Source organism: Synchiropus splendidus, chromosome 3 (assembly GCF_027744825.2).
Source record: "Synchiropus splendidus isolate RoL2022-P1 chromosome 3, RoL_Sspl_1.0, whole genome shotgun sequence".
In the NCBI taxonomy this organism is placed as follows: Eukaryota; Metazoa; Chordata; class Actinopteri; order Syngnathiformes; family Callionymidae; genus Synchiropus; species Synchiropus splendidus.
The window spans coordinates 17,060,957-17,084,896 of NC_071336.1; the positions used below are offsets into that span (position 1 = coordinate 17,060,957).

At 44.0% G+C, this 23,940-nt stretch overlaps 2 protein-coding genes across 6 annotated transcripts in view; one reads left to right on the forward strand and one right to left on the reverse strand.

Moving 5' to 3' along the window:
* The window catches only part of LOC128755424 (disks large homolog 4-like), a 26,498-nt gene continuing 2,558 nt past the window's right edge, over positions 1-23,940 (reverse strand). The window contains exons 1-20 of one of the 4 annotated variants that reach the window (XM_053858882.1): positions 17,965-18,128; positions 17,085-17,204; positions 16,351-16,421; positions 13,746-13,871; positions 7,127-7,177; positions 6,622-6,746; positions 6,361-6,530; positions 5,467-5,603; positions 5,249-5,399; positions 4,753-5,021; positions 2,945-3,047; positions 2,739-2,835; positions 2,496-2,672; positions 2,249-2,286; positions 2,113-2,160; positions 1,724-1,825; positions 1,483-1,655; positions 681-790; positions 520-611; positions 1-405 (exon numbers count right to left, since the gene is read on the reverse strand). In XM_053858882.1, coding sequence (XP_053714857.1) covers positions 299-405; positions 520-611; positions 681-790; positions 1,483-1,655; positions 1,724-1,825; positions 2,113-2,160; positions 2,249-2,286; positions 2,496-2,672; positions 2,739-2,835; positions 2,945-3,047; positions 4,753-5,021; positions 5,249-5,399; positions 5,467-5,603; positions 6,361-6,530; positions 6,622-6,746; positions 7,127-7,177; positions 13,746-13,871; positions 16,351-16,421; positions 17,085-17,204; positions 17,965-17,983 — 2,286 coding nt within the window. In that variant the 5' untranslated portion in view covers positions 17,984-18,128 and the 3' untranslated portion in view covers positions 1-298. Of the gene's footprint in view, positions 406-519; positions 612-680; positions 791-1,482; positions 1,656-1,723; positions 1,826-2,112; positions 2,161-2,248; positions 2,287-2,495; positions 2,673-2,738; positions 2,836-2,944; positions 3,048-4,752; positions 5,022-5,248; positions 5,400-5,466; positions 5,604-6,360; positions 6,531-6,621; positions 6,747-7,126; positions 7,178-11,653; positions 12,122-13,745; positions 13,872-15,775; positions 15,974-16,350; positions 16,422-17,084; positions 17,205-17,964; positions 18,129-23,940 lie in introns of those variants that run through there. The other 3 variants (XM_053858884.1, XM_053858881.1, XM_053858883.1) reach the window with 3 other exon arrangements.
* psmb6 (proteasome 20S subunit beta 6) overlaps positions 21,719-23,940 on the forward strand; it is a 10,742-nt gene continuing 8,520 nt past the window's right edge. For both annotated transcript variants that reach the window (XR_008414121.1, XR_008414122.1), the window contains exons 1-4: positions 21,719-22,115; positions 22,656-23,032; positions 23,180-23,445; positions 23,574-23,871. The gene's annotated coding sequence lies outside the window, so the exon portion shown is untranslated. The remainder of the gene's footprint in view (positions 22,116-22,655; positions 23,033-23,179; positions 23,446-23,573; positions 23,872-23,940) is intronic.

Consider the following 23,940-nt stretch of genomic DNA (forward strand, 5'->3'; position numbering starts at 1 on the left):
TAAATATGAGAATATAATTACTTCAATATCAACTGAACTCTAAAGTCCGGTTCATCGTTTACTGATAACACAGGATTATTGATTAAATCTTTGATCGCTGGCCCTTCAGACACGTGGTTGCCATGGTGACAGCAGCCGGTGTTCATTTGTCATCCAGGAAAAAAGGGAAATAACGAAACAAAAAGAAAACAATAAAGTGGTCAGCTGTTTTTGTCAAGTCACACTGCCGCCGGGAAGGTGGGGGAGCAGGGGGGGCAGCAGAATGGTTTCCGTGTGGAAGGCACCTGTTGCTGGCCAATCACAGCCTTTCACGAGTTACCACCCAGATGTAGGGTCCACTCTGCTCCTCGATGACGGCCTTGGTCAGGTGGTACACCTCCTCGAAACTGTCCCCATGCACGATGGCTGCACACACACAAAACAGACACAGTTATCGCACTATATTTAACTATAATTTATTTCATAAAAAAAAACATTTTAAAGTCAAGTATGTTAGTATGGTATTTGTGTTTTTTCTACCTGTAAAACACTCAAGGAAGTCTTGCTCCAGTTTAATGGCTCGATCCAGAGCTTTCCTGGCCTGGTCCTCGGACAGACGCTTGTTCAGATCCCTACAGACACACAACACACCTCAGTCTTTGAGCGCAGCGTGAAGGATTTCCTCCCGGGTAATGACTCACAGGATATTCTCCAAGGATCGGGGCCTGATGAAGATGGCTATGGGGTGAAGGTGAGCAGCTTGCAGCCTCCTAACTGCGTTGGCTGACACATCAAGGATGCAGTGCTTCCCCTGTAGAGCACACATCACAGGTGTTCCATATGAATGTAACTACACAAAAGTGAGAATGAAAATAAGTCAACAAGTGTCAAAATGCTGCTTCATGTAGTGCAGCGCCTCAGTTGCTTTCAATTGAAAGAGTCCAAATGTTGACTATTAAAGACTGTTGCAGAGCATTGTGGTACTTTAGTTATTAGTATTGACAGTTTTGTTACCTGCAGGGAATTAGTGTTGTGTTGGAAGTTATTTTAGTTTATTTTTATTATTTATTCATATGTTTTCCTTTTTTTATGTGTGTATCATCGTGTTCTTTTTTTCACTTGCTTATTATCTAATATGTACCATTACTGTGAAAATTATTTTGAAATCTGTTCAATCTCTTTGTGTGTTATTCTGCTAAGAGACAGGCGAACGCAAACCATCACACTATCTCCTTGTGAGAGGTAATCGGAGCACTTAACCCAGGGTCATTTGCACATGCGGCAACTTTCACTTCAAACTCCGTGGAATCTCTGTGTGGAATGATGTCACTCCAGCGCCAACTAACTTGTTAGGGCGCCAGGAAAAACCCAACAGTTGGGAAGTTAGATGCGTGTCCTGAACACTCTTTAATACCTGATGTTGTTCCCTCCCTGAGCCTGTCGAACGACACATTATGATATGACCTAGTATTCCTGTGGTGAATCTCTGGAGGACCGTCTTACCTGCTCTGCCACCTGCCTCACGCTCTGCACCGACGTCCCGTACAGGTGGTTGTTGTACTGACCCGCTTCGATGAACCGATGGGACTGGATATCCCGTTCCATCTGTTCCCGTGACGACACAAAGTGGTAGTCGCGTCCATCCATCTCATAGTCCCTGCGAGGGCGAGTCGTGTCTGAGGAGGAAGATAAAGTCAGAAGCTGGAGCCGTCAGTGCAGTGTGACAGTGAAGCAGGAAACGTACGGGGGACGCAGGAGCCAAACTTGTCCGGGAACTCGGAGAGCAAGTCGTCGTTCACTCTGTCTTTGGTCGGTCCCAGGATGATGACTGGTCGAGCGTAGTCCACTGCAGACAAAATCATAGTTGCTTAACTATGATAAGAGGGTCTCGCATTACTATAGTATTCCACAGAATGTATTTTTTATTCTATATCTCTATATTTTGTTGAAGCTAAGAGGCCCTGACTTCCCTCTTCTCTCTAGCGAGCCCCCACCTAGTTGGACATTTCCAGACAACATCATGCCATGTTGTCATATAAATACTTATATTTAGAAGCCAATAAAACATAAGTCTATAGTCAAATCAGTTAATCTCTGACAACAAAATATCATGAGTGACAAGAATGTGTTTACCTTCGATCTGAGTGACAGGCTCATAACTGTGGATGAAGCCTTCTCTTCCTGCAACAACCACCATGAAGTTTCCTTATTAAAACATCCTTGACGTGCTTCACTCCTGTCAGTGTGTGTGTGTGTGTGTGTGTGTTACCTTTACTCTTCATCCGTGACCACTCCTTCCGCTCAACCCTGGAACGCACACACTCAGTTGTGTCAGTGTAACGGACACCTATTTAATTAAAAACATTGTTTCATAGTGGTCATATTTATTCCACTACTAAATGGTGTCTGAGCGTCAGCACTGCAGCCACAGAGGAGCATAACAGAACATTGAGAGAAAGTTTCAGGAAATTCCATCAACCTTATCTTGAACAATGTGACTTGTGTCTGTCACCGACCTGTGTTTTGAGGGTATGTAACCAAGCTCCTCCAGCTCCCCCTGCTGGTTCACCCGCCTGGCCTGCCACCACTCATCATCGGAGCTGTCCACCACATGGAGCACCTCCCCGAAGTTGAAGTCCAGAGCCTGTGACAGGACGCCACAGTCCCACTGCTTGTCATAGTCAAACAAAGCCCTGCAACATACGAACGTCAAAGTCTCGCAGGGTCCCTCAGCGGTGCTGACCTCCTGATCATGTTACCTGACGTAGAAGCTGCGATTGGTCCTCAGACTCCCCGACGTGCTGTTCATCATTTGCTCTCTCAGGTCGTGGATCTTGGCTTCAAAGCGGCTGTACTCTGCAACACACCGGGCAACACAGTTTTAATGACCCCTGCTGCCATCGAATTGCCTCAGTTGAAGGCAACAAACGGCTGTTTGTGAGCAGCTGGCTTCATGTGGCCTCACCCTCAGGTCTGTACTGGGCCACGATAGTAACAGTCTGGCCGGCATTCTTTAAAGCTGCTGCCGCCTGCTCGTGCGTGGCGTACCGGAGGTCCACACCGTTCACCTGCGGGCACACGACGGAACTGGCATTAGTCAAAGAGCATTCCTGATCAGCTTTATAAATATCTGTGCTACAACTGAAGGGGGATCATCCCTGTTACCCAAAACAGCTGTAGTAAAGGATCCTGAACTGCAGTTATGGTAGATTTATTCCAAAACTACTGTCACGGTGGACATCCTCCCATCGAAAGACGCTACTCATTAACTTCAAAACACTGTGTCTCCACAGAGTTAAACCAGAGAATAAATCACTTCTGAGAATGCACAGGCAGTGATGGTCGAAAACTGTGGTTTCAGATGCACAGCAAAGCTATACTATACTATACTATACTAATACTGACAATAAATCCCTGTGCTGTAAATCAGCTTCTCTAGAGATGAAAAAGCTTCACTGGTTTTAAACATTCGCCGCCTCCTCCCTCCATCCTCCGATCCACCCTCAAGCAAGGGTCAGCCCCAGTCTGCATCACGGACCCAAGACTTTACACTTCGCTCTGCATCAGTTCACTGGTGCCTCGCTGAGAGACACAGTTGCTGCTGTTGGGCTTCCCTCTGTCCTATATATACAATGACCTACTAGCTTTTCTTGGGCCGCTACCTCATCCTGAACCTTCAGAGAGAAGCGCCTGCGCACAGACCTCGAGGTACAGCAGCAGCAACAACAACCATGCACCCACCCGCATTTTATCACCTTTGTGGAAGCCAACTCATGCAATCCACTTGATCAGTGGGCTCTAATGCCACACCGTCCGTATCACGCCAGAGTCCTTGTACTTGTGCGCATCTCTTTGGTCCTTCATACCAATTACTCTTGCTCGTGCTTCATGCTGTCTTATTTATCTGACCCAACCCCAAAATCCTAAAACGGAAAAAGCCTCAGCACTCAGAGCTTGACGCTTAAGACTTGTTGCTAGGGCCGTCGTGCTCAACCTTTTGACTGCTCTGTCGCACCACAGTCTAAATCCATTTTTTACTTCTCTCTCACTATATGACTTTAACCTGGGAAAGAAAAATCTATTCACAGCATCAGGAGGTTATCAATTTCATTCCCTCCACGAGAGTATTGGGACTTTTCGTTTGTTTGTAAACAGAATAACTCAAAAACTGACATTTCAAAGAAACTTTTAGTGCTGGTAGGAAACAAGCAAACTCCAAAGTGATTCGCTTTTGAGAGTTCTCCAGGTTTGTCCGGATGTGTGAAGGTGCTGCAGCATCCACATTCATTTTCAAGGGCGTCAGTTTGTTTTGAGAAGTGGCGAGCAGATGGCTATCATGGGTTTTGCTTTAGATTAGATTAGGCTACACTAAAAGCATCTGCAACACAGGCTTATTGCACGTTTTTTTTTCACATCTGTAAATCATTCTCCTTTCTCAGATGGAGAATAATTCTCCTTTCTCCTCACGCAGATGGTGTGTTCATGAGTGTCGGAAATGTATATACTGTTGAATATAACTGTTGCGCCAATGGCTTTCAGGATTTGTGTGTGGCGGGGACAAAATGACTCTCAGAGGGGCCCCGTTCCCCGTGCCTCCCCTAAACTGATACTGACGTGTAGGACAGTGATTTTAGGTAAGAAAAAATGAGGGTCAATGCAAATGAGCAGTGATTCATGTTCTGGGTTAAAGCTCTTAATAGGTCGGAATGTCCAAATCTTGTATCTGCTATGGTCGGATCAGTGCCAGACGTGTTTGTTTGCTTTAAGACTTACACTGAGGATCTGGTCTCCCTTTTTAAGCTCTCCACTCAGGTCCGCTGGCCCCCCTGCCAGGATGAAGGAGATGAAGATTCCCTCTCCGTCTTCACCTCCCACGATGTTGAAGCCCAGCCCCGTGGATCCCCGCTGTACACACACACGGCGAGGCTCTCGGGAGTAGTCGTCTTCCCCCATCATGACCCGAGAGATCGGTGAGTATCGTCGGGGGGACGGGGGAGGCAGAGCTTGAGGGTAGTCGCACATGTAGTCTGGTTCCATGTAGGCTGCAGATGAATGAACCAACAATACTAGTTGACAATCTTTACCTTCCTTTGGAACTATAGTAGCATGTCATATATATCTTTCTTTAAACTGACATCCACATCTCCTTAGTGAGTTTCTGATGGAGGCATGTTATGTATTAGCTTGTAGCTTGTTGCGTTAACCATGAGTGAAAGAATGAGAAAGTGAAAGCATCATCACAGGCAGTCGCGCACTGAGACACACGTACAGCTGGTGAGGTCAGGGGGGCTGTAGCGATCAGCAGGGTGGATGTACTGCGCGGTGGGCGTCGCCACTTTCAGATAGACCACCTCCCCCGTGTTCTTCAGAGCTGACACCGCGTCCTCATGTAGGACGTCCTCCAGCGACATGTGGTTCACCTGTAGCGGAGGTAAATGAGTGAACCAGAACAAAAGCACCACCATCTGGTTAAGGACGGCGTCTCACAGCCAGAATTTTGTCGCCAATCTGTAACCGCCCATCACGATGCGCCGCTCCACCCTCAATGATTTTGGTGACGTAGATGCTGTTGTCTCCAGGGACGTGCTGGTTCCCCACGCCGCCAGCTATGCTGAACCCCAAACCTGCGTCAGACAAATGGCGTTATAAATGTATTCATCTGAAGTTTCATTGAAGCAAGAAACGTTTGAGGAATATAGCTGAGCATTTTCACAATCCCAACAGAGGAAGGGAACGCCCTGAGAATATGAGAAGGACAATCGTTGTTTGGTATTTTTGGTCCTAACACCCAAGAATTTCAGTGGAACTAGTACAAGTCTTAACTGGCCTGCAAGATAGGATGACATGAGCGCACGCTAGGTATTAAAAGATGAGATAGAATATTAGGAATTTATGAGTTCATTTATACAGCACCATTTATTATCAGGAATACAACAAACAAATACAACATACTAACACTATTTCACATTTTAGTGTGTTATAATCTCCAGTTGTATTTTTAGCTGCCAACACTTGCATTACATCATTTAATCTCCAGTAATATTGTGTCATCAAGTGACATCTATTTATATTTTAACTATGCTCATGCTACTTTAAAATAGTTCCGCTGAGGCCCAGACAAGAGTTCATGCGGCGCCCTGGGTAAATGAATCACACCCAGCCCTGCACGGGACTGCGATCTTCCGTTGCATTATTCAAATCCTCCACCAGAGGGTGTCCGAGATTAAAGACACTGTTACATAAGAGCTGCACAACTCCTTTATATTCCGATTCCCTCTCATGTGTCCTTTCAACCGTCCTTTGGCTCACTCCATCCCTGGAGTAAATGGTTCTCTCATCTCTCGGTCTTTCCTTCATCTGACTGCTTGCCCTCTCTCCTACCTTTGGGGCCCTTCATCAGCTTGATCTGGGTGATGCGTTCACTTGGGGGGCGCCGGCGTAAGACATACAGCCTGACAACAGGCCCCGCCTCCTTCAGCGCCTCCACAGCGATGGAGTGAGTGACCTCACGCACATCCACGTCGTTCACAAATACGATGCTGTCGTTCACCCTGGAGACAGTGAGCACGCACGCGAGAGAGAGAGAGGTAATTAACCGAGAAGTGTATCAGTTAATTACTGCGCGAGCATTTGTCTGCGCACCTGAGGCGTCCGTCTTGGGCAGCCGCTCCTCCGGGGATGATTTTGGTGATGAAGATAGAGGGGTCGTCTCCAATGTGAGGGTTATCGGTTCCTCCTGCGATGCTGAAGCCCAAACCAGAGTTCCCCTGGAAACACACACACGTGCACACACCTGCAGCTGAGGCCTCACGCACGGACACTAAAAACACGAAACCTTTATGTTTGAAAACATAGGAAATCTGATCTTATTTTCATCTGCCCGGTCAGACGACACCAGTGAATAAAACATAGCGTGCGACCTTTCGACATGCAGTTCTGGACCTGGTTGCTCACTCGCTTTGCCAGGAGAGTTTATTTTTGGATGTTTTTTGGGCCCATAACCCTAATCATGTCTGACTTTGGAGCCAAAAATAAACCGGCTGGACACAAAAATAACTGGCTGACGTCAGAGGACTGTGTCCCTGGAATAATGATTTTAAGTGCAGTGCGTGTGTGTGGGTGGGTGGGTGTACGTGTGTGTTCTTACTCTCTCCAGCGTTATCTCCTCGTACTCCAACTCTCCTTCAGATCCGTTCATCTGTGCAACAAAAAGAGAAAATAGTTAAATCACACGGAGCACCTCTCTTTCTGCCGACTCCATGTTCCCATGGCAACTCTATGGTAACAGCTGTTGAGCCCAGAGGGGAACGGTTACCTAGGAAACTGTAACTGTAGCTATAGAAACTAAATCTCTCCTCTTGTTATCTCATCCTCACAGTCATTAACATAAACATGACATCACTTCCGGAACAGGCTGAAGTAAGCTGACCTTCACTGACACCTATCATACGCTGTAGGTGCATCACCACCATCATCATGATGATCACATTTGTCAATCATCATCACTCCACCCATCACCACAACACTTGTAAGTGACACAGAATAAATCCAAAAATTGAACTTGAGCATCCAACAATGTTAACATTTTGCTTTCTAGGATGAATGGAAAGAGTCCTGAAACAGAAATGAACCTCCAGCCAATTACAGAAATTCCAGCGACTACATTGAATTTCATTGACAACACAGGGTTTGAGGCAGGAGTGCACTGAACTGAAAGGCAGCGCATTAGTAGTGTAAACCTTGCTTGGTGCACATTGTTCGGCTCTGCAGGTCAGCGAGCTTCTGTAGTGAAAAATGACTGATGATGCAACCATCCTCAAAAACAGCTTTCACAGCATTCAAATTCACCCACTATAGGTGACGTTGCACGATTCAGCCAAAGTTCTACTCGCTCATTTGACGTCATACAAATGCTTTGGCTCAATGGGAGACTATAAATGCCAGTTGTCTATGATACATTGCTGAAGACATGGTCTATGTATTTTCAGCTAATGACACAAACTGACCCCAGTGTCAACTGACACTTGTTCTACTGGGGCAGTTCTCTGTTTCTTTGCTGTTCTGGAGTGGTTATCTAAACATTATGGAAAACGTCACACTCTGCTTCTAAGATGACTATATGCACCAACATTTAGCATATTTGCACTCGCAGGAATCCAACTGTAGCTGTTTATACGCTTAGGGATAAGATGAGATGCAAACTAGAGTCCAATTCCATGCAGACTTGGCAAGAGATTCCACTCTCAGTCTGGTGGTGAGAATCATCACGATGGTGCCCGGCTGGTGATGGGGCATTTGTGACGCTCGCATGTTTACTAAAAGGTCAGTAATGTGCAGAGTGGCTGCTCCTGACTGAGTATGGCTGTGAAAGGACTGAAGTGAAAAGTAGGCACATCTGCTGACAGTTTGACTGAATCCGCTCGGTCCCTGGAGAACCTCCACTCACTTATGTAACATCTCCGGGAGTGTCACTTAATTAAACCGACTTCCCATGAGCAGGAACAAACCGTATGCAAATGAGGGTGGATGTGAAACACAGCTCGAGGAAAGTCACCAGGATTTGTCCAGAGTGGAGTCATTCTTTGCAGAGCTGTCATAATGCTAATTGAGCTGCCACATCGCCGCAGAGAAGTTTTAAAATAAAATGGAAAAAAAAATCCTACGATCTCCTCATGACGACCCATTTTTAACAGAGCTGCCACACAATGACAGAGCATCGTGCGCTGGAGAGCCCCCATCCTGGCAGAGCTGCTGCGCTCCTGGCATAGCAACAACCATTATTGAAGCTGCCACTTCACAATGCAACTGTGATCCCAACACTGTTGATGATCACCAGAGCTGCCTCATCTGAAGGAGCACAATACAGAGAGCTCGACAGCCATGTACAGTATGATGCATCTGTTGTCACTAATGTCTGATCCTCCTCACCATCATGAGCTGAGACCCTAGACTTTCCTCTATTGTAATAAACCATTTGAAGTGAAATGTTTTTCAAACAAATGGCTTTCGTCAAATCTGAGAAAATGTTCCTGATACCTCCTCAGTACAAAAGGTTCTGACAGGCTCAAGTTGTTGATTCTGATGAAGCAGCCAATTTCCTTTTGAGGAACTGAGCAGCCACCAGAGCAGTTTTGTTTCTTTCACAGCTTTCCTGGACATCATCATATTTTGGAAGGTTGTTTCAAAGTGTTGTCAGACATGAATCAACATCAGTACTGGAGCTTTTTATATCTGTGTGTTTCAATGCTCTGTGCGATGTTGGTATACAGGAGAGTGTTAAGAAATGGCGATAACACTGGCAAGTCTGTACAAAAACTTATGGAAGTCCAGAACAAATAATAATCCGGGTCCTTTACAGGCATTCAAAAAGGCAATTTTTCTCAGAAAAGCTTTCACATCTCACTCGGGGTGCGTCCAGGATCGTCCTGTCAAAATGGAGTCTCTCGATGGTGCGGAGTGGCTCTACTCAGAGTCTCTCCTGGGTAACTGAGCTCCTCAGCATTTCCCTTAAGGACACACCCTGCACAGAAACTAACTTGGGCTGCTTAAAGATGGTGACAATGGCGAGTTTTTCCTCACATCTTGGATCTTTCTTCACCACACCAATACAACGTGTTAATGACTGATGGGATGACACTGATTCATCTCACTTGTAAACAAGATATCCTCCAAAACATTGTCCCTCACTAGACTGAGAACCACAATCTCATCCTCATCTACACTGAGGATCTCCTCAACACATTAAGTAAATGGACACTAGTATATAACTTTCTGTGCCTCACATGACACATCAGCGGCAGTAAAATACTTCTCTGGGAGTAAAAGTACAGATTATTACTTTAGACTGAAGGCCCGCACGCACACCTGCCCACCACTCACTTCAAACAGAGACATACATAGACTTGCCATGCATTATATCGCCATCATACCTTTAAGGAAAACTCTTAAACTTGTGATTTACACTGGTGGCACCATTGTTCTGCTGCACTGCCAATAAACATTAATGCTAACTAAGACTAACTACATCGCCCTTCATTCAACAACTTCAACTGCTTTTCTAAAACTATTTGCAAATCGCCTTCGTGCCTTGAGACTTAATCACTCAATCACAGCAACTGACCGCTGCGATACGTGCGTCCTTCAAGGACAAAGACAAAGGGACAAGTAGCAACATGTCACTTTCCGGCCCGACTGAACACGTCATAGCAGGCGGTCTGGCAATAAGGAACGAAATCTACATGACATAAAGCAGCACCTTTTATCACCTCCACCAAGGAGGTATTATGTTCGACACCATTGGTCTGTCTGTCTGGGTTCAAAACAACTTGTAATGTTAAGTTATGGACGGATTTGGATGTCAACTGACTGACTGAGTGATCAGGTGATCATCGTCTGGATCGAGGAATTGAAGGATACTGTTGTAGGGAGATTGGACTGAAGCTGCTTGGTGTTTGTGTTCTCTAAGTGCCGTATCAAAGTAAATGAAGTCATTATATGAAATGGGGTGCTGAGCCAAAGCGTGAGGAGAATTGTGGTTCCCTGACACTTCTGGTCTTCCTGAAAGCTGATCTGGACCTTTGAATGAAAACCAAATTTAAAGCTTGAACTATAAAGTAGCTTCAGAGAACTCACATCTAGAATGTTGTTTTCTGTCTCACTCTGGCCCAACGTTGCTGCCGCCTCACCGACAGCTGTCCTCAGAGACGGACAGATGACATGTGACGTTGTGCTCTTCTAAAGATTGCGACCACACATGTATCTGACCTCAACGTGTCCCATCAAGACATATTTACACATGAGGTCTCACAAATCATCTAAAGCCATGTGGGGAAGGGGTGTTTGAAAGAAGTGTAACACTCTAAGTAACAGACTGAAGCCCGATATTCTCCTGAGACCTTCAGTCCTACTGGTTTAATAAGCCTGACAGAGCTGCAGCATTTCTTCCTCAGCAGACAGACGTGTACGTGTGTGTGTGCGATCAGACACATCGCCTCATCCAAGACCAAATTGGCTTCGCTTTCAAATGAGACTGCCAAACTGCTCATGGCGGCACATGTTTTGGACAGAATCACATATTCTTGTACACCAAGTAAAAAAGGCGACACAAATCCTATTTCATCCAGATACAGTTGTCGAGGAAGGGCCAGCATGGAGAACTCACATGATCACACAGGAGGTGTGTCATTCATATGAAGTTAACACTTTCCTGGTATTCAGTCAGAGATTACATGCTTTCAGAACACTACTGTAGGATAGTAATAGTAAAAATAGTGCATCAGAATATCACCATTTTGTTGCTCATGTCCACATCAATATAGTTTTAATCTACGTTGAATGTCCCTGATCTCTTCTGAGCCCCTGCACAGTTATAGGGTCTCAGGCCCATGTTTCAATGACACCACGCATCTTTAGTCTCACATTAACATGTAGCGTTGTTCGAGCATTAAACGGAGCCCATGCACGTCCATCAACACCAGCCCACCATCTTCCATCGCCTCTTCATTACAGTTGAGATAATTAAAGCATGCCACTAAATTTGCCCCTCCCCCTGAGAGTGCATGGATGCCGAAACTCGCCGAAACACATGCATACGTGCGCATCCACGCATATCCACTCAGTCTCGATGGCCACCTGCAGTGATGGAGACATTTTTGTGGAGTCAAGCGCTTCGTACCATCATTCTCTGCCTGTGTCTCTTCGCTCGCCTTACGTTGTTGATGAATCTTCTTCCCATCTTCTTGGCGTACCACACCGACACAAACATCACTTCCTGTTTCCACCGCCTCAAGCTTCCATCAGGATGTTACATAAAGAAGGATGAATAATTAAGTAAACACAAAAGGAGCACGCACTCTGCCGCGCTCTCAGCAGACTCTGGCCAATCTGCTTCGGTCTGCTCCTCTGAACGTGCTCACGGAGTGGAGAGGCTGAGACATGACTGACAGCCCATCACACCATCATCCCTCCTTTATCCGTAGAACCAAGACTTCAGATAAAGAACTGATGAAGCGGACAAATCCATCGATGAAAAGAAGAGAAGCAGATTATCGCTTGTCCTCTGTCATCCCTCGTTCCACCTCCTCCTCCTCCGCTCGCTCACTCTCTTGCTCAGCTCGACCCTTCTGACGCTCTGATGAGCATCCACTCTGCTTGCTCCCTCCTCTCTCTCTCTCTCTCTCTCTCTCTCTCTCTGCCTCTCTTTCATTCTCTCTCTGTCTTTCCCCCTCTAAAGGAATCCCCTCCCCTGTGTGATGTCACTTGGCCGGCAGAAGAGAGAACTAAATTCTTGTAGAAACATTTTAGCAAACATACACTCACACTTACACACAAGCACACTCGTACATTCAGGGTAATATTGTTGCCATGGAAACCCCCCTTTCCCCTCCTCACTGTTGCCATGGAGACGGCCGAGCAAAAGCAGAGGGATGCATCAGCATCTCATCATTCAGAGTGGGCACAACCCACGCCTGAGAATGAGATAGACAATATGTGTGTGAAATTGTGTGTGTTTAAGCATAGCTATCTTACTGAGGTCCAATTTTGGGGACAACACCCCCTTGTGGGTCTCTTTGGTGATTGTCAAGCCCTCTTGCCGGATCCCACAAAGTAAAGCCTCGGCTTGAGGAAGAGGACTTTAAAATAACTGGCCCATTATAAGTGGGCTTAAGTTTTGTTCAGAGTCCAGGTTAAAGTTAGACATGTGTTTTGGATGGTGACGTTTAGGGTAAGAGGCTGGAGAAAGGGTTATGTCAATGAGCGGATCCCACAAAGATGGCGCAACAAACCTGTGTCTGTGTGAGAGACACAGCATGTTTTTTGGACAAAAACTCTGAAACTCAAGGATTCAAATTACACCTGGACACCTGCAGTTCATCTCACAATTAATAGTTTTCAAGTTCAGATGATCTTTCAGCAGTGATATTGTTAACAGTGCACCCCAGGAACTACACCTGCACCCATAAAACTATACACCTCAACAACGATACAACACACTTATACCACTGTCACTGTTAACACAAGTGCGAGTGAATTTGCAAACAACACCTTGGTCCAACAATATACAGTATACACATTTGTGTCATCCTCAAACATGTAGCACAGTATCAAACCTGCACCCCGAGGGACTGCTTCCACTCTACAGTGGGCACGTCTGCATCCATGAAACTTCACTGAGACTAGGGATTGCAGAACAGCTCCCACAGACTTGAGCTGCACCATCATTAAACACGAGTTTCTTAGCCCTGCTGGTGGTGAAGGGTACTACACCAACAATTTCAATGTGATGATCATAATCATATTATATAATATTTAATAATCAACTGTTGCAAATGTTAACCATGTTCAAGCTCAGGTGGGCAGCTTCTTTTCTGGATGTCCTTATCGAAAGCATTTATTGAAACATAATTCTTAATAAGTTATGGTCAGGTCAAGTAAAGTAGCGTTGTTTAATTTCTATCACAGCTAATGAATGAGGACTTTTTTGTAATTCTTTTTTCCAAATACATTCGCTGCTATTTTATTAACAGTACACAGTTAGTTGAGGTGCACAAGAAACATATGAATTTACAGAATCTTGCTTCACACCGACTGAATGGCATCTTTATCCACTAAAGTCCTGGATATCTGTTTCATGAACTGAATTTATCACCATGCATTCCATTCATGAGCAGAAAAGTAAAGTCATTGTTCATACTTTAAAAGTTGTTAGCAACAACTAAAGTTGTGACCAACAATTTGTGTGTGTTTAAGGTATTGTTTCCACGTACGGTTATAGCTGCAGGGTGCGTGTATCCGTCCAGATGTGCCTGTGTTAACTCTGCGCTGCGTCCATGGGTCATGTGACCAGGGCTTGGATCGACAGACGGACTCTCGTCATCATGGTAGCGATACTTCTGCAGAGAGACAATAGGAGCAGTGAATCTCCACTCCCTTCAAGGATAACACTTGTACATGGTGAAAATAAAAGCCTCGACAATGAGCGCCACAAAAACAACCAGGAACATTGCTGTTCTTTATTCAACAGCACTCTTAACAGTCGGCAGTGAGTGGAGTTGAAATTCATGATGTGAATGCTAAACGTGTGTGTGTGTGTGTGTGTGTGTGTCCATTAGCAGTACTGATAGAGCTAAAGATAGAAGATGCTATTTCCATCTCCCCTTTATCTGAGTTACTCTGCAGAAGCAAGATCGAGCGATAGACCAAATAAAAGCAGAAACAAAGCACCATAATTGGGATATTAAATGCAAATATAAGTCAGAGCAAAGCAAAGCACAAATGTTCAATAGACCATTTACACTAGTAATTGTTGCACCATTACCAATTTGTGTGGCTTATTGGTATATATATATATATATATATATAATGATTTATTTCAGGCAGCGACTCAAACAAATCATGGTGCAGTAAAGATTTCACTTTTCAAACATGACTCTTGACAAATGAGTGTTATGAAAAGAAAAATGAAAAGATGTGAATGGTGACACACATCAGTGTCAAAGCATGAGTGTACTGTGGGCTAGAGTCATCAAAACTTGGTTAACTTGAGAGCAAAACAAATTCCCAATGATGTTGAAGTGATGCAAGCTCGAGTGCCTGATCATTTAAATGAATGAAATGAAACTTAGGACCAAATCATAGCAGATAGCAGTTAGTCGATGATCTAGCAAAACATCAGTGACGTCATCTTTAAAGACATTAGGGGGAACAGAAGTCTAATGACACCTTCTACTTTCATTCAGCTGGGTTGTGCCAGTCAACTTGAAAGAATCTTTTGACATCCGCACCTTCCTCCATCTTGTTCTTCATAATTTTCTTTTGGCCAACAGGAGTTGCCACAGCAGGTCAGCTTTCTCCACCGAACCCCATCATCCTCCCAAGAAACACTTCTCACTTCATCCTCCACTCCAAACCATCTGCGTCTGACCTCCACAACTCTGTCACCAAACCCCTCCAGATGCAAAGTCCCTCTGAAATACTTTCTTCTGATCAGGTCCTTTCCAGTCGCACCTGATGAGAACCTCAATAACATCATTCCTGCCACTTGTTTTGGTCAAATTTTACAGCTCGCTTGGCTCATCGCATGACGCACATCTGATTTGTCCAACCGTTGTCCAACCTCAACACGGCGGCCTGGTTGAAAACCCCATCAACTCAGACTTGATCAAACCGATATTGGTGTTTGTTCAGGTTTGGTGAATGGTGGAGTAACTTGGAAAAATGAAACTAACCATTGCCAATACTGGCCAGAGGCACCTTTCAATATAAGACGGTCTGTAATGACAACCATCACGCTGGCCTGAATTACATGTACAGAAAACATTACAGTTTAAATGTAAAAGTATGGCAGCCATTTTGGAATGCCTCCTATGAATTTTGTACAAGTTGATGAGTCCAAATTTGGAGTGGACTTTCTTTAGGAAAGCAAACGACAAGTGGAACGCTCTGTTTACCTGTTGCAACGGTGTTTGAACCGACTGAAACTTTTCTAACAAGTGACGCCGGCAGTGTCACTGCGTCTGGACAAATCACATGACATGCTTCATACACATGTGGAGGACAAAACAGCTAACAGCGACAGGCGGGGGCTAGCCTGGGCTAATGGCCATGCTAGGTGTCAATGCTAACTGGATTCATGTGAAAATATAAGGGGGACGCGGGATCCTAAATGAATGAATGAGTAAATGGGTTCATGAATGAATTAAGACACACACAGAGGTTGGCATTCACGGCTTGTGAGGACATGCGGGTGCAAACACGGATGCTTTTAGGACACATGTGTGCGGCGGGATGCTCTTACCTTGGTGGTGACAATGCAGAGGCAGTCCATATCAACACACACACTCACACACATGCACACTCACACACACACATTTTCACGCGCTCACACACTCATGCTCGATCTTTTTTCATCACCCTCCCCCTCTCCCTCTCTCTCTCTTTCTCTCCTCTTCTCGTCTATCTGTCTGTCTTCCCTCGTTCTCTTCTTTCTCTCCGTCTATCGGTAACGAGTGAGGGAGAGGGAGAGGGAGGGGAGTGAGCGAGCAACGCAAGAGAAGAGTAGAAGAAGACTGGTTTGTTTTATTTTTTTCTGATTTTTTTGGGGGGGGGGGGGGTTCAACTCCTTGAGTCACTCAATGGTGGATAAGAGAGGTAGACATGAAGTGAGGGATAAGGAGGGGGGCAGGGCTCCTGTTGCCATGGTGTTATGCAGCTGTTGCCCCGGTAATGCTGGTGCAGCTGTTGCTAAGTAACACCACTGGGTGTTGCCATGTGGGCCAGAGAGTGAGAGTGTGTGCGTGTGTGTGTGGGCAACAGAGAGAGAGAGAGTGAGAGAGAGAGAGACGCAGGGAGCGACAAAGCTAACAAACGTACCTGTCCAGGTGTTAGTGGTCGGCTTGACGTCTGCTCCTCACACACTGTCAGCTCATAGAACTCCTGTATATCTGCAGACATGTGAAGCTATTAGATTCCAGGCAAACTAAAGGCAGATGATAGAAGAGAGTAAAGAGTGTGCAACTCTCATCAGTCGTGACATTATAACCCCCTGCAAAGGGGCCTCTGTATACTGATACAAGAGGATGCCAGACTAGAAGTGGAAAACAGCAATGGAATGAATTAAGATCTCAATAAATCCCAATAAAATCTCAAAAAGTGACAGCACCAACATCGGGATAGTCATAGAGGAATCTGGCCAGTGTCTGGCTGGCTTTTCACTCCAACAATCTTTAACTTCAACAGCATTATATTCTGGGCACAATTGAATGAAAAATATCCCATTTAATATTTGGCCAAAAAAAATCTAGCTGTTTGGCATTGTCTTTACATATTTAGCTTCACAGTATCTGACTGTCTTGAGCTTTACAGTTGATACAGATGATTTCAACAGGGTAATATATATATATATATATATATATATATATATATATATATATATATATATATATAAAAAGACGCGTTTCCACAGGAAGGAGTGAAGGAGGCTTTTTAAACATACAGTATATCTGCAAATGTTCAGATGTGAAGCCAGTGGACTGAACATGTAGGTGGTTTTCATATGAAGTGTGGGCGTTTCACATGTGATTATCAGATAAGTGTGTGATCACTACCCAACAAGGCCTGGAACAAGTCGCTCTGGAAGATGTTCAGCAACTTCTCTGCACGACCTTTGAACCCATCCCCTGCTCCAGCCTGACAGGCCTCCATGACCTGCAGGGCCCGCTGTGTATCTGAGAACAACACACAAAGCAGCATTTGTTTTTTGTTTTTTCCCTTTTTTTCAGACCTGCAGCGGTGGTATATAGTGTATAGTTTGTTACACGCTTTCAGCATGTCAGAGCTGAGAGTGAGAGCATCTTAGTTCACGCTTAGTTCAGAAGACAATGAGTCTCATATTAAGCTGGATGTTTGTTTCTCAACTATGACATAAGCTTTGACCTGAGAGACATCACATGGATAAGTGAACATAAAAAAACGCTGCAGTAATTTAGACAGTCTTTTGTTATACACTCCTTTCATCAGATGTCACCTGACTGTCACTTTGAACTGTCTGTCTAATTGTGATATCAGCGTGGTTTATCACAAGACAGAACCAGGTGCTGTGTTCATGATACATCTCTCTGTCACAATGGTAAACCACCCAGGGCAGAGGTGGGAAGCCAGATGATGAAAGGAAGCACAGTCTGTCACCATGGTGAGGAGGATATTCTGATGTCATCACCTGCATGTTTACTAATTAACCACATTTCACGAGAACAATGCATTTTGACAACAAACTTTGCAAACATAAACACATTCATGGAGTAAGCTGGCGCAGAATGGAGGTCAAAGATCACAACAACAGTGGAGAACATGACTAAAGATGGGACTGACCAGTAAGCAACAGCAAAATAGCATCATGAACAAGCGCCCGAACACATCCACACACAAACACGAACCCACAGTCACAGCACTAACATGTAAATAAACATGAAAGATAAACACTGTCACCTTCTCTCTTCAGCGGCATGTCGACTCTGATCCAACATAAATCCTCTTTAGGGATTTTAGAGACTGTCCAGGCATGCTGGGTAATGAAGTCTTAATCTCTCTGCATGGAGTTCAGAATGCAACGTCACCCCGAAACGAAGCCTATGGAGTGACTCTTTGCGCACTTTATAAAAAGTGAATGTTGTTCCAACGAAGGTGTGCACACGTGCTTCCAAAGAAAAGTGGTACATGTGTAAATAAGGCGTGCACAGCGCCATCTGTTGGACAAACAGTTGATTACATGAAGACCATAGTCTAGGACAGGGGTTCTTAACCTTTTTGACCTCGGAGCCCACCTTACCCTGAACAAATGGGCTCGGGGTCCATTCAAGTAATAGAACTGATTAATTACTCTTGAAACCAAAACCTTTGAAACCATGCGATCAACGCAAAGATATTTATTTGTCATCAAAAAGTCCAAGCAACAGCAGACCCAGGTGCAAGTCATCATCAATTTCATTTCAATTTACTTAAGAAAAAAAGGGGGAAAATACACTTGATGCTGAGAACTGTTGAGAAAAGTAGAAAAAAAACAGAATAAAAAAAAATAAATTCTGAATAAAACAAATATAATAAAACCAGAACTATCATAAAATAAGAATAATTATTTTATTTAAACTCCAACAAAGGTATAAGTAAGTGTAAATGAAAGTATTACCATAACATGTATTTTCAAAACTGCTTCAACAGGTGCTGTCATGAACAGTTTTTACTGTTGGGGTGTGTCACATCACTGTCTTTATCATTGTTTGTTTTCAAGAACTTTTCCATAGTTGGTAAATATCACAGATTTGCAGCTGTCAAGTCGATTCAGTGACACACTACTGCCACCATACGTGGCTAATGTATTAAAACTGAGCGTCTGGCAGCCCTCACGGCCCAAAGGTGTAAAACAAAAAAACTTTTAGTGGCCCTCTAGGAGGTGTTCGTGGCGCAACCATTGTCCAATAATTTCCAATAATTTGTAGTACTGTAAGGTTGCCTCTCCATATTGAAGGCCAAAACCAATGAACTATGGACACTGATGTTTCGTCTGGATCCTACATTATCATGCATAACCAGCACCCTGAATTGATGGCATTATATGTCATTTATTATTATAAATCATTTATTATTGTTGGCAGTATGTTGCGAACTGAAATCAGGTTCAGTCAGGCAGTAGTTAGAACTAACTGCAACGTAATTTGTAAAACTATGAAGGTTAAAAAATACCTTTTGCAACTACTTTCATTTAACGTGTTGTTTCATAACTCAATGTACATTCTGTTTGAAATTAAACCTAACAGTATAAATAACAACAACAACAACAACAACAACAACAATAATAATAATAGTACAGGTTAGGGCAGACCTGGGCAAAGTGCGGCCCGGGGGCCAAATTCATGTATTTATGTGGCCCTCCTGGAGTCAGAGCAAAACTATAAAACTGACGTTGTTGTCTCTGACATTTTGTCTTATGGATTGTTTTTTGTTTATTATGATGTAACTGAAACATAACCTTCTTGTTTAATTATTTTTCTAAATCTTTTCCGTTGGCTATTTTAGTAGGAGTATTTCGTGTCCCTTAAAATACATCAGAATTGAAAGTAAATTTTGAAATGTATGAGCCACATTGACAATCTTTAAATGGAATGTGGTTTAAATAAAATAAAACACAACAAACCAACAGTTTCTATGCATTTTTACAGTGTAGATTCATTATCACACGTGATTTTTATTTTCAATTTTCTCTTGTCCTCCTCTCTTTGTGTTTGACGGCCCTTCTCAACGGTCACAATATATAACCCGGCCCCTTGGGACATTTAATTGCCCACCTCTGGGTTAGGGGGTTGTCCATGGCATGATTGTGGCATAGGAGGACTATGGTGAGGCTGGTGTGGTAAATTGGAGGAACTAGAGGAACACAGCAGGCCTTTTAAAAAAAGCAATAATGGTAATAAAGTATTTCATGTTACTGTTACCTTTTATAACATTGTAGTGCACATTTTGTGTCGTTGTGTGTTGTAACTATAAAGAGCCAAAAAGTAAAAGTATTATTTGATGCAGGCCAAAATGTAAAATTGTGTTCCTAACAGCAAGTCAGCGTGACTTGTAGTAAAGCTACGTAGTCCAACTACATGTAGTTTGAAGTTCTAGAGTCACAATATTGACTTTGAGTAATTTTGCAATACAATAATACTTTATGATGGATGTGCATGTGCAGTTCATAAGTGAAACAGACTTGTTTTCACTGCAGAATCTACTAAGAGGGTGCTTCGTAGCAGCAGGAAAACCCCTGGCCATGTTGTAGCGTCAGTGGCAGAACGCTGCGTGCTTAGCACACTGTGATACACATATGTCAGAGGGGATTGAAAACATTGCTGTAAAGTAAATTGCCTCCTTTGAACACGCGATTAAGGTTTTGAATGTGTGCTGAAATAATGTTGTCTCCACGTCATATATTTGACTCATTTATGGCGCTACTACAGAAACTCTGCCCTGGCTGCACCCTCTCGGAACGTGGCTCTTCTTTTCTCTCCTGCATCAGATGGTCTGGGAAAACTCTTGATTTACAGGTGTTTTTAGGCTCCAACCTGTCAAATTATTTCATCAATTTAGTCTACAAATACCACAACAACTGCCAGGATCCAGGGGCGCACACACTCATACTGTGACACTCACACAGACATGATATAGATGTAGGCCTGACCCTCATCTGGAATGAAACAAACTCAGAATCTGTTTGCTAAATCCAAGTTAACCATGATCACTAAACATGTTGTGAGCAGCAGTTGTAGCCACTCAGCCTTGGCTGCGCCACGGTTCACTCACCATATTAATTGGGGATGTTAATTAAAGGAGCACTGTCAGGAGTTCTGGAACAAATAGGTTATACACGATGTGAAGGGATAATAAAAATGGGAAGCATTAAAACGATACTATTTGGGCATGAGACATTTCCCCCTTTGGTGAGTGAAATAACTGCTGTGGTTGTAGGACTGGTGCAGTAGGTCATTTCATGCAGTTGTGAGTCTATATACACATACATACATAGTTTGTATATTTATAAAAGGTTTTTGTTGTGTTTCCTGATTTTATTGCCTTCATAATCCATTGACCGCAATCGAAATGACCTCTAGCTTGATTTATTTTCCAATTTAGCTGATTATTTTGACATGTTGTTACACACGATTTTTCTGTGTTTATTATGCCCATGTTACTCAAGTGTAGATATTAGATACTCATTGGTGGTGTAATTACAGTGTAGTGTATGCAACGTTCCTCTTGAAATAAAAATGACAGCCTTCATACATTCCCCAAAAACCTTTGGAGGAGAAAACAAAATAATATAAAAATGAAAAGAGAGGGCAAACTATTGTTGGCTACTTTCACCCTATTCAAGGATGCCTGCTGCCTGCGAGACTGAATTCTGGGACTGGTGATACAGATAAGGCGAAACGTGACGGCCCTCCCGTCCGCTTCTTCCAACCACATATTTTTCTTTCTATCTAAGTATCCACCAGTAAACTCTCTATGTGCAATAAAAGTTGATAAAAAATGTGGTTAATGACGAGCTTCGTTTTCGTTTTTTTTACTCAGGCACTGCTCGAGACAGCTCTCTCCTCGGCGATATTTGCCCTCCCGCTGTACGAGCGACACTCCTATTGGTCAAAACGTGGTAGGGCGTGGCCTACGGGCTGGCGTATAAAAGCAATGGTTCGAGGAGGAGCACTGTTAGAGGAAGCTAGTGACTCAGAGGCTGTTGGTTATGCTGGTAATGTGAGAGTTCATGTTTACTGCTTGTTTACACGCACTGTCACGCACGTCAACTTCGCTGCGCGTCAGAATTCAGGCACGGAAGATTGTTGTCTGTGCTTGTTAGGTATTTGCAGCGGCAGGGTTATGCGTTTCTTTAGGTGTGCGAGTATTATTCATGACAACACGCCTGGATTGGTGGAGTCAGTGAAAGAGGCGTGGTTTGTGAAGTTTTTGGGGGTGTGCGCGTGTGTCAGTTACAGCGACACACACATAGACACTAGTCTATTTATGTCATGCACACACTCTGAGTTGGTGTATGTGCGCGAGTGACCTATTGACAACGCTCATTAGACTGGAGACTTCCACATGTTAAGGTGAGTATTTGAACTTCTTTTATTTATTAATTCATGCTTTTCGGTCAAAGCTATGTTACTAGCCTAATAGAGTCAGGTATACAAGTAAACTTGTTTTTGCTCGACATATCGATGGCTTCTCGAACGATATTGTCCTTAGTCTATCCCAGTGTTCGACATGTTCTTTCTCTCATTTATCTCATGAAGGACTGGGCCCTTCTTACTTCATTACTTATAATTATACCATGGTAGAATAGAATCTCCAAATAATGTTGCAAAGCCATGTCAGTACTGGAGAGCTTCAGTTAGAATCCATTTCTTCCTTTTTGACAGGCATTGAAGTTGTGTATCAGGATGAAATACAATTGTATTTTGACCAAAGATAAACACATATGAACATCATTCTGCGCCGGAGGGCGTGTTTTCAGATGGGTAGGTTTCCAGTTGCAGTAACGTAGGTTGTCTGATGACTTAGCAATATTTATAGCTTGTAAAAGTTTTTTTTGTTCAACTCTTAAAATCAATGTTTCAAAAATTCAGAATGATGCTTTCTGTCTGTAGATAGCCGTGATTCCCTCGCCACTCTTTGGGAGAAAAATGATCAAGATGTCATTGGAGAAAGAGACCATTATCCCACTTGAGGTTCCGGTCAAAGTGAGCCCCTCCTTCCCCTCTGCTGTCAGCCGATCAGAACCATCACACCCCAACAAGACTGCAGACTTCCATTTCAAGAATGTACTCCAGCAGACACATCCGGCTCAGCGTGTTGGGAAGAAGAGATACTCCATGAGTTTTTCATTTAAGGGCCCAGCGAAGCGTCGTCGTCGGGCCAACAGTGATAGTCAAATGGAGCCTGTGCTGCCAACTAACTTTCTTTTAGGAGGGAATATCTTTGACCCACTCAACCTGAATTCTCTGTTGGACGACGATGTGAACAGGTGAGATTGATGAACAGTCTTACCAGTAAAATTATTTCTATACCTGTCTCTTACTACTGGCTGTAGTTTCAAGGGCCTACAGACCCTTCTCACCCAGCCTTTTCCCATTAAATGACATGAATGAACCATATACCCTCTTGTTCTCAGAGTCACCAATCAGGAAACACCGCAGTCTTCGCCTCTGCCATCCCGTGGTGGAGACCCAGTAGAGATACTGATTCCCCGTGATATAACAGATCCCTTAAATCTTAAGGGGGAAGGAGGAGATGCTGAAGATAAAGGGGGAGTTCTCCTGTCCCCTCTTAAGTCCAGAAAGAGACACCGGAACAGACAGTTTGGTGGAGCAGCCAGAGGGGGAGGAGACAAAGAGATCATACCAGCACGACTCTTCCCTTCCACTGGTGGTTTAAAGGGTAAGCTTCTGTCTATTCTTTCCGGACTTGTGTTTATTTTTGACATAAATGTTCCAGAGTCATTCAGTTGAGGATTATACTGTTGAATAAGTTCATGTGAAGATGGAAATGTCAACCTGCTTCCACAGTTCCTGTAATGACCAGAGAGGGCAGTGTTCCAGTGTCACCACTTCCTTGCGAACTAAACACAGCCATAACCTGTCGAGATGATGTGGCACCACCCCCCATTCTCCCTAGAAGACATACCCACCCACCGCCGGGACAGGGCCCAAAGACTTGTAACCAGAGCGAGGGACGACAACGGAAGCGGAGACGCACCACATCCGCTAAGTGTACAGATAGCAATGCAGTCACTGTGAACAAAACCACTGTGGCTCAGCCAACCAAGTTCCAAACACCGCTGGTCGGAGGTGCCCGGGTCACTAGGTAGGTCTTGTACATGAACCATCAGCTCTGTGATTTGAGTCAGCAAGTCATCTAACAGCCTGTCCTCTA